The sequence below is a fragment of the Erpetoichthys calabaricus genome, chromosome 2 (assembly GCF_900747795.2).
Source record: "Erpetoichthys calabaricus chromosome 2, fErpCal1.3, whole genome shotgun sequence".
Lineage (NCBI taxonomy): Eukaryota > Metazoa > Chordata > Cladistia > Polypteriformes > Polypteridae > Erpetoichthys > Erpetoichthys calabaricus.
Window position 1 is genome coordinate 137892214 of NC_041395.2, and position 14950 is coordinate 137907163.

The 14950-nt window shown below is 34.3% G+C and overlaps 1 protein-coding gene across 19 annotated transcripts in view; it reads right to left on the minus strand.

Annotated features, from left to right (window-relative positions):
* dlg1a (discs large MAGUK scaffold protein 1a) overlaps positions 1-14950 on the minus strand; it is a 525807-nt gene that overhangs the window by 20481 nt on the left and 490376 nt on the right. For 10 of the 19 annotated variants that reach the window (XM_051923931.1, XM_051923927.1, XM_051923934.1 and 7 more), the window contains 2 exons: positions 10088-10187; positions 1531-1572 (listed from right to left, as the gene is read on the minus strand). In XM_051923931.1, coding sequence (XP_051779891.1) covers positions 1531-1572; positions 10088-10187 — 142 coding nt within the window. Of the gene's footprint in view, positions 1-1530; positions 1573-9611; positions 9646-10087; positions 10188-14950 lie in introns of all 19 variants that reach the window. The other 9 variants (XM_051923929.1, XM_051923938.1, XM_051923933.1 and 6 more) reach the window with 3 other exon arrangements.

Below are 14950 nucleotides of genomic sequence, written 5' to 3' on the forward strand. Positions count from 1 at the left end.
TAGTGCACGTGTACTAATTTGTTTCAAGCTTATACAAAAGCACTCTCAATTGTGCCTCTTTGCTGTTTAAAGCAGCTGAATACAAACAATAAAAAATAATTTTTAGACTATTTCTGGAATGGTTCAGAACTGACAAGTGAATCAATATAGAGCATTAGTGCATCATTCTGTATGGAAGACTGTATTATGAAAATAAGTCCTTAACAGCTGGCTAAATTAATACTTTTTCATTTAATTACAAAGTATAAATTTGGCTGTTTTAGCACTGCCAGAGGAATTATTATGCTACACTTCAATAATAGTGTGCAGACAGAGTAATAAAGTTTAACTCCTTTTGTTTCAAATAATGTTTTATTCACATTACTATCTTTGGTTTCTTTTATAGATCACTAATGAACTTGGAGTGAACAATTCTAATAATATATAACAAAATCATTGCTTATAACCTCATACATATCTGGTTTCACTCTATAATAACCCTTTCCTGGCCAATACCTCAAACCCTATGAAAAATTCCCTAGCGAATTTTTCTTTTCTAGGGAATTATGGACATATACATGGGAATACAGTCACAATGTTAGGTATTGGTCTTTTTCCTCTTCATTGATTCTTTGAAGCTAAGGGATGGCAAGCACAACATTATCTAGCAATACTATCTAGTTAATACAAAATATATAGTATATGAATCTGCAAATATACTTTGACTAAATAAAAATAATATAGTATTTGACTAAACAAAAATAGGGCAGCATGTTCAGAAACTTAAAGTTGAAACTGAAGTTTAATTTATTGCTTGTTACTTTTGTGAAAAGCTGAATAACTTACAATCTTGCAATAAATGAAAGCAGCATCTACTTAATAGTTTTCTCTATTCTTGTTTCTACCTAAATATTATCAAAGAATTGTATATAAATGCAAATTAATTTTCTTTATTCATCTTAAGAGAATTTTCTTACAGTTAAAACTGTATCTGCCAATACTGTAAAAATTGAAACAATTGTCGGATATTTGTCACACATCTTTAGTATATATTTATTTCTGCAATAATATTAATTAGTAGATAAGCAATACAATATAAATCAGTGCTTTATCGCATATGATAAAAAACTGGGGGAAAAAAACAGAAATGGGAAAATAACATTATAATAGAGAAAAGGCTAGTGTTTTAAGGCTATATAAAAATATTTAGTTTTAAACATTTAAAAGTATGTATTTTTTGTAATTACTGTTTAGATAACTTTAGCATATATATTTCAAAGTTAATAGATTTGCACATATTTATTTATGATGTTTTGATTTTCTATTTATTCTAAATAAAGCAATAGTCTAGGACTGCATGTTGGGATGATAATACCTACAGTACACCTAAATGTAAAATGAGTGCTTATAGACTAAGATGTTGCATAAATGTGAAAACAGTTACTTAAGAAAAGAGTTACTTTTAGAAAGCAAAAACACTTAAGAGTTAATTATTTTGAGTCCTAAAAAATGCATAAAACAAAATTATAGGAAAGGGAACACAAGACTTACGGTAACTACTTTCACTATCGCTGGCATTAGAGGTTACATGCTCTGAAATTACAACAAAGGGAAGATAAGCCATACACAAACATACACATAATGGTATGCACATGAAAATGCAGACATATATATGTTGTTTTGTAAAATAGAACAAAACTTCAAAATAAACAAGCATAAATACAAAACAAGTTTGACAGAATAGTGTGAAGGTCTAAAATGAAGAACTATTAACGTTTATCATTTTGGGAACACATAAATGAAGAAAAAAATTATGATAATACATATAATCAATAAGAAAGCAGAAGATGTTTCAAAAAGTATCTATATTACTTTTTTTTAATTATTGAGCATTTTTTTTTACATTATATGAGTATGCCTTTTAAATCATCTGTTGTGAAGGTGTATCAGTATATAATGCTAAGATAATTTTTAATTTTATTAATACATAAGAAGTGAATAGGATAATATATGTATAATCTTGATACTGAGTCTATAAATGATGCAAACAAAGCCATATGATGTGTTTATGATACATTTTCTTCATCAAAAAAGGAAAAAAAATGTATTTAAAAAATATTTCCTGTGAGAACTTATTTTGTTGCATATATTTGAAACTTAATCATTTTGCTAATCACAATACGTTTACTGATCGTTACATTTACATTTAGAAGACTAAATATGTTATAGCACACAATTTGATTATATTTCTTCTTAACAACAGGTTGCTTCTATTAAACATAAGTTCAGGAACATTACAATTTTATATTTTAACTGAAGCTTTTAGTCAAAGCAACTTAAAAAGGGATAGAATGTTAAGACATTTAAAAGCAGCTGCACAACAGAAAAACTGACTTTGTTGTGGGTCTTTTGTTTCCTAAAATTTCAATCTAACCACATACTAAGTGAAGAAAATGTAAAGACAATTTCTTTTTACATTTACACTATTGGTCATAAGTTTTACAACTCCTCAATTTTACATTTTTATGGAAATGCATACAGTTTAATGTCTTAATGTTTCATGAAATCAATGCATGGAACAAATAAACTGGTAAATTTAAAAAAATAAATAAATCAAGGAATCATTAAGTGTACAAATTTAAATTTAGATTTATCAAAGTAGCCACCTTTTGCTGAAATAACAGCCGAACAGTGGTAACCCTTTTGATTCAGAATGCAAGTCACCAACTCTGCCTCCAGCCAAAGAACTGCATCCATCACACTTCCTGCTCCATGATTGACAGCTTGTGTCACAAACTGAGGAACCATCCTTTTACTAACTCAATGGCATACAAACACACTGTGTGATTAAAATTTTGATTCATCGGTCCATAAGTCTTTCTTCCAGTCTGCAGCAGTCCACAGAGGGCCCTATTTTGTCCTTTAAGGCAGTGGTCCCCAACCTTTTTGACAGCAAGGACCAGTTTATTAGATGCAAATTTTTCCACGGACCGGTTGGGGGGGGGGGGGTTCTTCTTTTTTTGCATATTACAAAGACATATGCTTTGCATTTGTCATTCCTACAGACTGCACATCACAAACATTAACACTGCAATCTTTTTTTTTCTATAGGAGGGTGACAATGAGTTAAATTCCAATGGATGTTTTTCAGATGTTGACAAGCAATAAGCAAAAGGTATCACTGAAAACCACAGAAAACAAAACATAAAAAAAAACAGTACGAGGAAAGTTCAAAGAAAGAGATTTTTTTTACAATGTTTCTGTTTGGGGATCGTTGTGCAAACGTGCACAACTGAGCTGTGACCACAGATCTAACTGCTCTGTGGATGATTCGTTCAAGCATTTCAAGGTCACTTCGTTGTAATGAAAGCATCTGCTGAATGTACTTCGTAGTAACGCGATTTCTATAGACTCGTGTCATATGGGGAAACTGTCGGGACCATAAAAATACTTTGTTGTAATACTCTCTCACCTCGGTCTCTCTCTGCGCCGCTGCAAAGCCCCGCCCGCCAAGGGTTCTGAAAAGTCTGAGTGAGTCTCCGTTGCCGGCAGTTCCCTTGCGGCCCAGCTGTCAGACGGCTGTGGCTCAGTAGTGGGCCGCGGACCGGGAGTTGAGGATCCCTGCTTTAAGGAATGGCTTTCTTGCTGCCTGTTGCCCAGTCAAATCTGCAGCACAAAGTCTCCTCTTCACAGCAGAAGCCGAGACTTGCTTTTTTTGACCACTGATAAACTGTGCTTTAAGCGGTTGTGCTGTGAGGCACCTATCATGCTAGAAACATGTCTTCTGATTGGGTTGTGACTTTGGGTCTGCCAGATCTCTTCCTATCAGAGTTTCTTCCAGTCTCCAATTGCCTGTGGATTGTGTAGGACACCATACTCACCAACACTTTGATATTTTTTTTGCAATTTCTCTAAAGGAAAGACCTATACTTCCAAGGGTAATAATGCTCTGTCTCATTTCAATTGCCATTTTCTTGCCATTATCAAAGGAATTTACAACTTTCTACAATGTAATATTGTTCATGTAGTACTTCACAAGGTGTAGTCACACAGTGAGTTGCAACTCTGCTTTAAGACAGACAGAAGTTTTTTTTTTTTTTTTTTAAGTAATAATCAACAGAATTTGGGACACCTGTGCAAATTATTCACTTCAACATCCATCCATCCATTATCCAACCAGCTATATCCTAACTACAGGGTCATGGGGGGCGCTTCACCATGTACGGCTTAATTTACTTTAATTTCTGTAGGTTGTAAGCTATTCAGAATTAGAATGAGAATCAGAATCACTTTTATTAGCCAGTACTTAATGTACAGAAATCTGACTGACTTGGTAGATAGCTTATAACAGAAAACAACGTCACATACAAATAACATAAACAGCCTAAGTTAAAAAGAAAAACTTCATACATTTTTGAAGAATAGTACAATTATAAAGGAGATGTGCAAATGATGATGTGCAAGTGAAAGTGTGTATGCAGATGCACACACATACATGTACATTTACTGTGTACACACACACACACATTCATATTGTATCTGAAAGAATGCATGAATATAGTAAGAAGTCAGGCTAGGTTACTGGATTGAGAAGACTACGGCTGTTTATGTTCTCTGCAGTCCTCACAAGACACTAAAATTTATTTTTGGAGTGTGCCATTGCTGAACCAAACCAGATAACAATGGAGAATGTGATTACACTTTTAATTATGGCTTTGAAAAGCTGAACTAGGATTGGCTGGGACATATTTAATTTCTTTAGTTGGCATAAGAAGAAGAATCGCTGCTGTGACTTTTTAGTCATATACAGGTATCCCTTGATTAACATGATTAATTAATCCATTGTTATGCAAAACCATGCTAATTAAATATAAAAACTAATGGGAAAAAATATAATTGATCCATCATTTAAAATGTGGAAAATCTACATGGAAAAGTACTCATATTTGTGTGTATAAAATAAAAGTCATAATGCAAACAAAATCTTTATTAATTAAAACTAACATGTTTTAGAAGAGAATTTATGGAGGGTCGTTTGGACTGTTCGTTCTTTCTTCTGGCTCTCATAGATTCGTCTGTAACAAGCAATTTGACTAAGTTGCGGCAGACGAGCGCACTTCTGCCAACATCAGGATCCATTTCAGTAATTTGACGTTTAAGGGTTTCAAACATAGAGAACATTGCATCAAATTGTTTCAATGTTAAGCGATCTTCCATTTCAATCATAATCGGAGTTCTATTATGAACTAATTGCATGCTTGCAGTCTTTGATGTCAATTTTCCTTGGTCACAGTAGGTATCTGCCATTGCTAAAATTGAATTGATAGTCAATTCATTGAAGCCGAGTTCCCTACAAATGTTTGCTTTTGTTTTGCCACAATCATATTTTTTAATTATTTCAAGCTTCACATCTAAAGTAATAAGCTTTCTTCTCTTCATTTCACTTTCCAATGAGGACTCACGCTTTTGCTTGTTCGTGTTTGGAAAGGGCAAACGCTTAAAAGAAAGGATTAAAACGTGAACAACTGGCGAAAATATGCAACAAAAACGTCAACTCTCTATGGTGACTGTTGGCAACTGAATTGGTGACTCATGACTCCGTGAGAATTCAAATGCCCATTATGGCTGCTGAGCTGGGCGTAGGGGGGATGGTGACACCTACACGTTCAGTCACAACCTCTCGTTTCCACTTTTGCACAATTTTAAAAAACCACGGTAATCAAATTTAAAGCCGCGGTATTCAAAGAGCTTTGGCATTCAAAATAAGAGTGTTATTCAAAATCTACGCTTATTAAAACCGTGTTAAACAAGGGATACCTGTAGGTGGTGTTAAGGTTCCAGCTGAGGGTGCTTGTGATAGTTGTCCCCAAAAATTTGAAGGATTCCACCATATTGACTACAGAATCATTCATTTCTAGTGGGAAAGTCTGTAACTGTGGTTTGTGAAAGTCAATGACTATTTCCACTATCTTGGAAGTATTGAGCACTAGGTTGTTGGAAGCAAACAAAGACACAAGATGAGACACCTCTTTTCTATAATATGTTTCATTGCCATTAGTAATTAAACCAGTAATGATGGTGTCATTAGCGAACTTAATGATTTTTACTGAAGGATCAGTGGACCTGCAGTCATTTGTGTAAAAGGAATAGGAGGAAAGTACACAGCCTTGAGGGGCACCAGTGCTAATATGGAGATAGTCAGACAAGTGGGAGCCCGCATGAAAGAATTGTTTCTGGTTTACCAGAAAACTGTAAATCCATTTACAGATGGAAGGATTCAGCTCAGTCTGTAGAAATTTAGTTAACAACATTTCAGGGACAATGGTGTTAAAAGCTGAACTGAAGTCAACAAACAGTATTCCGGCTTAAGTTCCTTTACTGTCCAAATGCTCCAGCACAAAATGAAGGCCCATGTTGATGGCATCATCCACAGATCTATATGCTCAATATGCAAACTGAAGAGGGTCAAAAACAGTAGCTGTAAAAGACTTCAGATGGGTTAGAGCAAGTCTTTTAAATATTTTCATTAGAATTAAAGTTATAGCAATAGGCCTGTAATCATTGAGGCAGCATATTTTATCAATTTTGGGAACAGGAACAACAACATAAGATTTAATGCAATCAGGTACAGTATACTGTGCAAGAGACTGGTGAAAGATGTCTGTAAAGAGGGGCACGAGCTGCTTGGCACTGTTTTTGATTGTTGCAGATGAGACAGAATCAGGACCGGCTGACATTTTGCAGTTCTGAGTTGAAAATAGCTTCCAGACAACATTTTCTGATAGAAAAGGGAAAGGAGGGTGAGGCTTTTGTGAAGAAGTGGCTGGCGTTAAAACCACTTCAGAGCTGGGAGAACAGAATGATTGTAGATATTCAGCACCTTGTTGTTCAAATCTGCCATACAACTTGTTAAGTATGTCAATCTAAGTAAGCATTGGGAGATATCTTTTTGTAATTAAAAACAGACTAAAGGCTTCTCCATACAGAGGAGCGATTGTTTGCTGAGAACTGAACCTCCAGTTTATTTTCGTGTTTTCATTTAGCATACCTGATTGCATTGCTTAGCTGATTCCTGGCCAGTCTCTGTATGCATCCTGTTCACCAGTTTTAAGTGCTTTTTCTTTCATCTGATGGAGATTCCTTAGTTCTTTGATGAACCACATCTTTCCATTGTTATAAATTACAATTGATTTGCTGGGAGTGCAAACCTATTCACAGAAGCTGATATAAGAAATAACAGTATCACTCAACTCGTGAATGTTTTCACAAGCATAAAACAATCTTGTAATTATTCAACTGACAAATCAGTCCATGAACTTTACTGGTTTACTTAATTTTACTTTTTGTTTATAAATGGGTAGCAACTGTAGCATAACACAGTCAGAATTACCCAGTGGCACGTGACGTAAAGCCCGGTATGCATCCTTAATGGCACAGTAACAGTGATCCAAAGTCTTCCTATCCCTGGTGAGGCATTTTACAAGCTGTTTGTATCTGGTAAACTCTATGGTTAGGTTTGCGTTATTAAAGTCGCCTATCACTATAATTGGGGAGTTGGCATGACTGTTCTCCAAACTAGTGTTGTAATCTGCCAACTGCTGCTGCGCTTCATTCACGTTTACATCAGGTGAGATGTAAACTCCAATGAGAATTATTGAAGAAAATTCTCAAGGTGAATACGCTGAAGAGAGAAAATAATCCTTAATTGTGGTGAGAAGAAGATTAAGTTTGTCAGATTTTCTCCTCAGAGATATGACGTTGGATAAAACTAGTCCAGGAAGGGGTGCTCTAAAAGCACATCTCCTGAACCTCACAAGAGACACTGTGAGCTTACCCCTTCTCCGCTTCAGGCGTGAGTTACCTGGCTGGGAGTTCGAGTCTGCAGATGGAGGGTTCAAAAGTGGTAAATCCATATGTAAATGTCCTTGATCAGTTGAGGATAAATGAAGTCCAAACCCAACAGACAGGAGCTAATCTTGTGAGTAAGTATCCTCATATTGTAACAAAAGGCAAGGCTAACAGACAAAAACAACTGACACATAAGCAGCGACCAAGTTACCACAGCTGCCCTGATCAGCATTATCATGATCAAAAAAAAAAAAAAGTGTAATATTCTGCAATATTATAATATTCTGTAATAATATAATAATAAAATAATATTATGTAATATATTTGTAATATTCTGAATTTTTTTTTTTTTGGTAATCTAAACTTTAAATTTAAACCTCTGTCAGTTTACTGCTTACATTTTCATCAACTGATTAAATTTGAAGAAAGACTGGAAAAAATTAGGTGTTCTAAAACTTTTGACCAGTAGTGTAATTAAGAAAAGGGCATTATAATCATTAAATGCACTCATCACATTTACGACATCCACATAGTTTCAAAAGCTTACAAGCGCACATTATATACTTTACTCAGCATATGTAAACATAAAAAGTATGCAGCTCGCAAATTTAATTTCAGAAACAGAAAATGTCTGAACAAATATTTTCAATACACCTATCTTAAAATACTACAAAGCTTAAAATTGAAGAGCAAGTAAACGCTTTGAATATACAAATAGATAAGCAAGTTTAGGCATGTATAATAAAGATTATCATATGATATGTTTTTCTTGCTAAATTTATTGTCTAGTTTTTGACAGTGGTTTTGCTTTGTCTGTATACACAGATGATGTGTGACGATGACATTCAAATTTCAATTTCCTTCTACTTTAAAACTCCTTACAACCTTATCACAAAGAAATTACAAAAATATTGTTAGCAATAGTTAATATAACATAAGTCTAGAATGCCAAATCATCAGTGTACTATTTACTGCAGGTAACATACTTATATTACGGAATACGGTAATTTCTTTTCAGACGTTTCTTGGGTAGGTTTAAATTTCAGTTAAAACTTTAATGGAGACAATAAAATGCACCCAGTTCTTGTGTCAGCCACTTGTCATCAAGACTTGTGTTTAAGTCTTAAGTAAGAACAATAATTTAGTTTATTTTAGCGTAAGTGATTAGTTGCTTTCATAGTAAAAATGTAATTAAAAGAAATACTGGCAAGTTTGCACCAACTTCCAAGGAAATTGAGTCAAACATAAATAATAATTAAATGCTTATATTATTTTTTGAGTTGCCTCAAAAGCTTGATATTGTAATCCTTTTTGGTAAGCCAATAAAAGATGTTGTTTTACTTGATTTCTCATTACATTCATAATGGATAACATGGTACAACACCCTGGTACTATTCTACTCTAGGAAATTTACTTTTCTACCTTATGAAATTACAGTATATAAATAACATATATGATTACTAGCAATCAGACATTAGTAATGCCATATTACTTTTTTAAATAAAACTGAAAACTCATTTTGTAAAAGAAAACTTTGTGCAAGTACATGTTTTAAATATTAACATAAATGTCTCATAACATTTACATATGTAATTGATTATAATACACAGCCAGTGGAGAAAAACTGAACATGTTAAAAATGTAATATATAGAAATTGTAATCTGACTCATGACCAAACTTAACAGAGTGGGAGGCTATGAATTAAAAATGCTAAATTAAAGGAAAGGAGTTGAAAGTTTGTGGAAAGCTTCTTATCTGTGAATTTCAGAGTTGTTTCACTTACTTATGCCTTTTGATCCCATGTCGTCTGGGATCTCCTGATGAGTAGTCCAAAGAGAGCAAGCAAACAAAAGAAACAATCACAAAAAGACATTTGTTACTGATATAGAATATATATCCTACCACTGGATAACAGGTTTGGGGGCTGTGACCGGTTCTTCAAATTCCACTTGCTGCAAAACCAGTAAAATGTAATTGGTAGAAGCTGCAAATCTCACATTGATAGAAGGGATTAGATCAATTTCAAATGCATGCTTTGAAAAAGCATTAGGGCAAACCATGGAGATGAAACAGGTACAAGATTATTTCATCTTGATTTGAGACCCAAACTAAAGAAATCCTTCAAAAGCAAGTAAAATAAATTCTGATTGTCACTGATCATTCTGCCTGTTTCAATTCCCAAAGATGGCTCCATGGTAAAAAGATAATCTTTTACTGGCTGACCAGACCAATAGCGACTGTCCATTTCTAGTTACTTACGGTCAAGATCACTGGTTTCCATCTCACTCTGCTCCTTGTTCTTGTAGAAAGGGAATTTTCGGGAAAAGAGGTTCTTTTTACGCTTGTCATTGAATGACTGCTGAGGAAGAGAAAGGAGGAGGCAAAACAAAGGGGTGTCTAATGTTTGTGTGAAACAAAGCCCAGTTTTAGAGGTTTTGGAAACTGACTCTGGTACCATAAAGTACAAACGATTGAGGTATGAGGTGAGGATTGTTCCAAAGCAGAATATAGCTAAAAAGTGAATGCTTTGTTTAAAAATGTTACTCAAAAATACATAAAGAAGAAAGCAGGCAGTACTTTTTTTTATTTGCCTTTCATGCTAGTCAATATAGTAATGCCATGATGTTTAGTAAAATTTTATGTGAAAATAAAAAATCAACTCAGTAAGTTCTACTGCAAATTTTTCTTTATAAGGTTAACTACAGAAGCAATATAAATATTTTTAAGATAGTACAATATACTTTAGTGAAAAAAATTAAGATGCTAAATTTGACCACAAAAGTCAGAGCCTGCTGTATCACACACATGAAGTAAAACGGTTTCAAAGTCAGTTCCAAGGGTGAAATAAAGGTTTACAAACAAAATGACAGTCCAATGAAAGCCTGTGTCACAAAGCAATAAAGGAAAATGAAAGGTTTAAAAAATGAGAAGCAAGTGCAATTGCTAAATTGGTCTAAATATCATTACTAAAAGAAATTAGCACAGCAACATTAAGTATATTCTCCAACCAAGACAAAAAAATACAAATGAACTGGACAGATGAGCACTAGTTGTAAGTATTAAATATTCATGCAGATTAACAAGTTTTGAAACTAAATATTTGCATGAAAAGCATGAGCTATGAATGAGAACTTGCACAGCTTAACAAAAATGACAGAAATGACAATGCCTGTCAAAATATACCGTAAGTGTGGAAATTAAAAAAAAAAAAAGATAATCTTGTGACTACTCAGAGACAGAATGAATTAATTTTGTGCATAGATGCATGTTTTTTAAAGTTAATATATTCGAATGCTTGTTAAAATGTATTATTTAAAGTTTTCTCAAAGATATGAGATTAGAGGGTTCTTTTTAAAGCAGTTGAAAAGAGTTCTTGCAAAAAAAGTACCAACATGAAATATACGGGTGGAATTCAGACTTGTGCACATGTTAGGATCACTTCAATATTTCAAGATGACCAGTAAGAAGACCTAAGTACAGAAAATAATGAATCTGCGAAATCTGAGTAAACCATCCTGGACGACAATAAAAATGCACCTCCAAGTTTAGGAGATAGTATATTTGTTATTAACAAAGTTTCACCAAAAAGAAAACTATAGTAAATAAGGAAACTCTTAATTAAAAAATTCATCCTATTTTCTAACCTGCAATTTATGTTCATAAATTGTTCAACCCATTTCAAAGGTTAATAAAAATAATGTATGTAAATCTAAATAAAATGTTAAAACTACGATTATTTTAGTATTTGTAAAACCTCAAAAGAAAATTTTCATATAACCTTAAAATATTTGTAATGCTGACTTTTTCAAGTTTTAACTTGTACAACTGTTCAAAAAATGTACTCTTATGGCTGCAAGCAACCAAAGTTACACATTTTAGATAACAGTGGTCTCTATGACAACATTTCTGTTTTCTAAAAAGATACAGTAATTCTTCACTCAGGCAAACATTTTGAATTTTATGAAGTATGTTGGTTAGTTAGAATATTTTATAACTGTCAATAACTCTTGAAGCTGTTTTTTGCACATATACAGGCATTTTAAAACCCTTATTGAGAGTTCACTTGCCTATGTAATGATTTCTACTATTTTCAAGTAAGACCACTTAGCATTAACAGGACTAAAAGTTCAATTTTATGAACTGGCTTTTACAGTAAAGGATCCTCAGAGGGGGAAAGCCCACCATAGCGGAATTGGGCACAAATCTGAAGCATTCTGATGCTGGACAATGCTCAATTTCTGGAACCATCTTTAGATGGAATAATCAGAAATTGCTGTCCACACTTGCTTATACTGGGGCAACTTAAAAGAGTTGTCAGTCAACCTTAAGATACCTCAAATAAAGGAAAGTTTTTTTTTTTTTTTTACCAGCACCCCATGACGCTTTTCGAGGCTAGTGTTTTATCACAGAACTGTAGCAGTCTTGCACAGAACTTTTACACAGGCAGGCCAATTGTAGGATCATAACAGTCACCACTCATTTAGTAGTCCAGATAATAATAATATTTATTATTATTTACAAGTGTTAAGCTTCTGCACAGATACATTGAAAGCTGTACCCAGAGCCATACCTTCAAACAATAGAATGTCGCATGGCTAACGTGTGCCCTAAGATTGGAACACTGTGAATGCAATAATCTACATTTTACTTACATATTGCTAGTTTGTGGTCATTTGTTGTATTTCGTATGTGGTATTCTTTCATTCTGCATCTTTTGTGTATAAGGCAAGGTGGTGCAGTGGTTACCACTGCTGCCACACAGCTCAGTTTTTGGGAACAATAATCAGTCCAGCATAGTTGGCAGACACTTACCTGGCCCAGAGTGGCACTTAAATGACCACTGCACCATTATAGGCTATTAAAAACTAGTTAAGTTCACTATTTAAGATATACACATATATCTACTCTCTCTCTCTCTATATTATATATATATATATATATATATATATATTATATATATATATATATATATAAATAATTCATTACATTTATATAGCGCTTTTCTCAGTACTCAAAGCACTATCCACACAGGGAGGATATATATATATCTTAATACATAATTCACCTGCCTCCTCACTCACGTCCGTCCGAAGCCGAATGCGCAGTCGCCTGAAAAACCTTATGAGACTGACATCCAACCCCAACATCGCGGCAGGTGGCAGATTTACGGCCGCAAAAATTCAAACAGAAAGGGGACTCCGATTAAAGCTCTAGAGGCCTGAAAGGCGATTTCGACTACAGCTCGAGGCCTAATTACGCATTCTGATTCAATTACACATTCATTCAATACACCTATATCAGGTTTGTGGTGCTTATACTTATTACTATTCCATATTGTACTAGAACATTCATCATTCAATATTATACTATAGGCCTGGAAAATTCATCAACTAACAGTACAAGCCTGTACAGTAATGAGTAAAGCGGACTACAATCATTATAAAACAACTTCTTTGTTACTTATCATTTGTTCTTCATACACTGCTGACACAAACTCGTGCCTGTTTCATCTTACGTTGTCGAAATGGACTCTTTGTCTAGTATATATATAAAATCCTAAGCCTAAAAGTGCAACGATTTTATGTGATGTTTTTATTGACTTTTTAAAAAAACTACATATGTTTGGTATCATTCTTTTAAGAATTTACTGAACTTTAATGTGATGTGGTTAGATTTTCAGATTCTTATTTCATTTTTTTAAATCACAAACTACAAAACATCAAGAACTCGTGTCCCGCGAGACGAGACTTAACCAAGAGTGCCAACAGATTTAACCACGCCCAGGGCCGGAAATAAAAGACAAAGAGTAGGACAGCTGCTGTACAGGCTTTTAAATGTTTGAAGTGCCGCGCAAAATGCAGATCATGCGACATGGCAGCAGCAGCAAGCAAAGAGGAGGTTTATATAAAAAAAAAAAAAAAAAAAAAAAAAAAAAAAAAGTTTCACATTGTATCACCGTTTAAGAGGGGGTTTCGGAGGAGCGACTGCGTCTCCTTGGGGTGCGTTCAGCCCCTCTCTTCACAACGCGAGCGGCAGACTGGCCGTAACTGGGGGTTGGGCGCTGGGGGGGCTTGCCCTCCAGTGTATATATACATAAAATAATAATAATAAAAATAATACATTTTATTTATTCGTAGGCGCCTTTCTAAACACTCAAGGACACCGAACAATAGATAAAACACATGTTATAAACACAACTAAAAAAATACAAAAATTAAAATCAGGCAGAACAATTATAATCAAAGAAAAAAAACAGTCTTAAACAGATGAGTTTTAAATTTAGATTTGAAAAGTGAGAATGAATCAATATTTCTATGCTTGCATGGTAATGAGTTCCAAAGCTGGGGAGCAGAGCAACTGAATGCTCTGTTCCCCATGATAGTAAGACAGGCGAAGGGAACAGTCAAGTGGATGAAGGAAGAGGATCTAAGGGTGCGGGAGGGAATGGCAACATGAGAGTAGGTCAGACAGATATGGGGGGTGTGTCAAGGTTGTGAATAGCCTTAAATGTTAACAAGAGAATTTTGAAGTCAATACAAAACTTAACCGGAAGTCAGTGAAGCTGCTGCAAGACGAGAATGATATGGTGAGTAGAGGGGGTTCTAGTAATGATGCGGGCATCTGAATTCTGGACCAGTTGAAGCTTATAAAGAGATTTGCGAAAAAGACCAAAGAAAAGGGAATTGCAATATTCCAAATGAGAGGTGACAAGGCTATGAACAAGGATAGCAGTTGTATGGGGAGTGAGGAAGAGGCGAATATGATTAATGTTATGCAGGTGGAAATATGCAGACCAGGAGATGTTATTGATGTGGGACTGAAAAGATAAGAGTACTATCAAGGATGATACCCAGACTCTTAACCTATGGGGAAGGGAAAACAGAGGAATTATCTATAACAAATGAAAAATTATCAGTTTTGGATAATGTTGATTTTGTACCAAAGAACCTTATCTTTGTCACTATTTAATTCAAGAAAATTTTAAGAAAACCAGGATTTAATTTCTGTTATGCAGTCAATAAGTGAGGATGGTGGAAAGGAAAAAGCAGGTTTGCTTGTAAGGTAAAGCTGGATGTCATCAGTGTAACAGTGGAAGTTAATGTTACTCTATATTTACAAAAG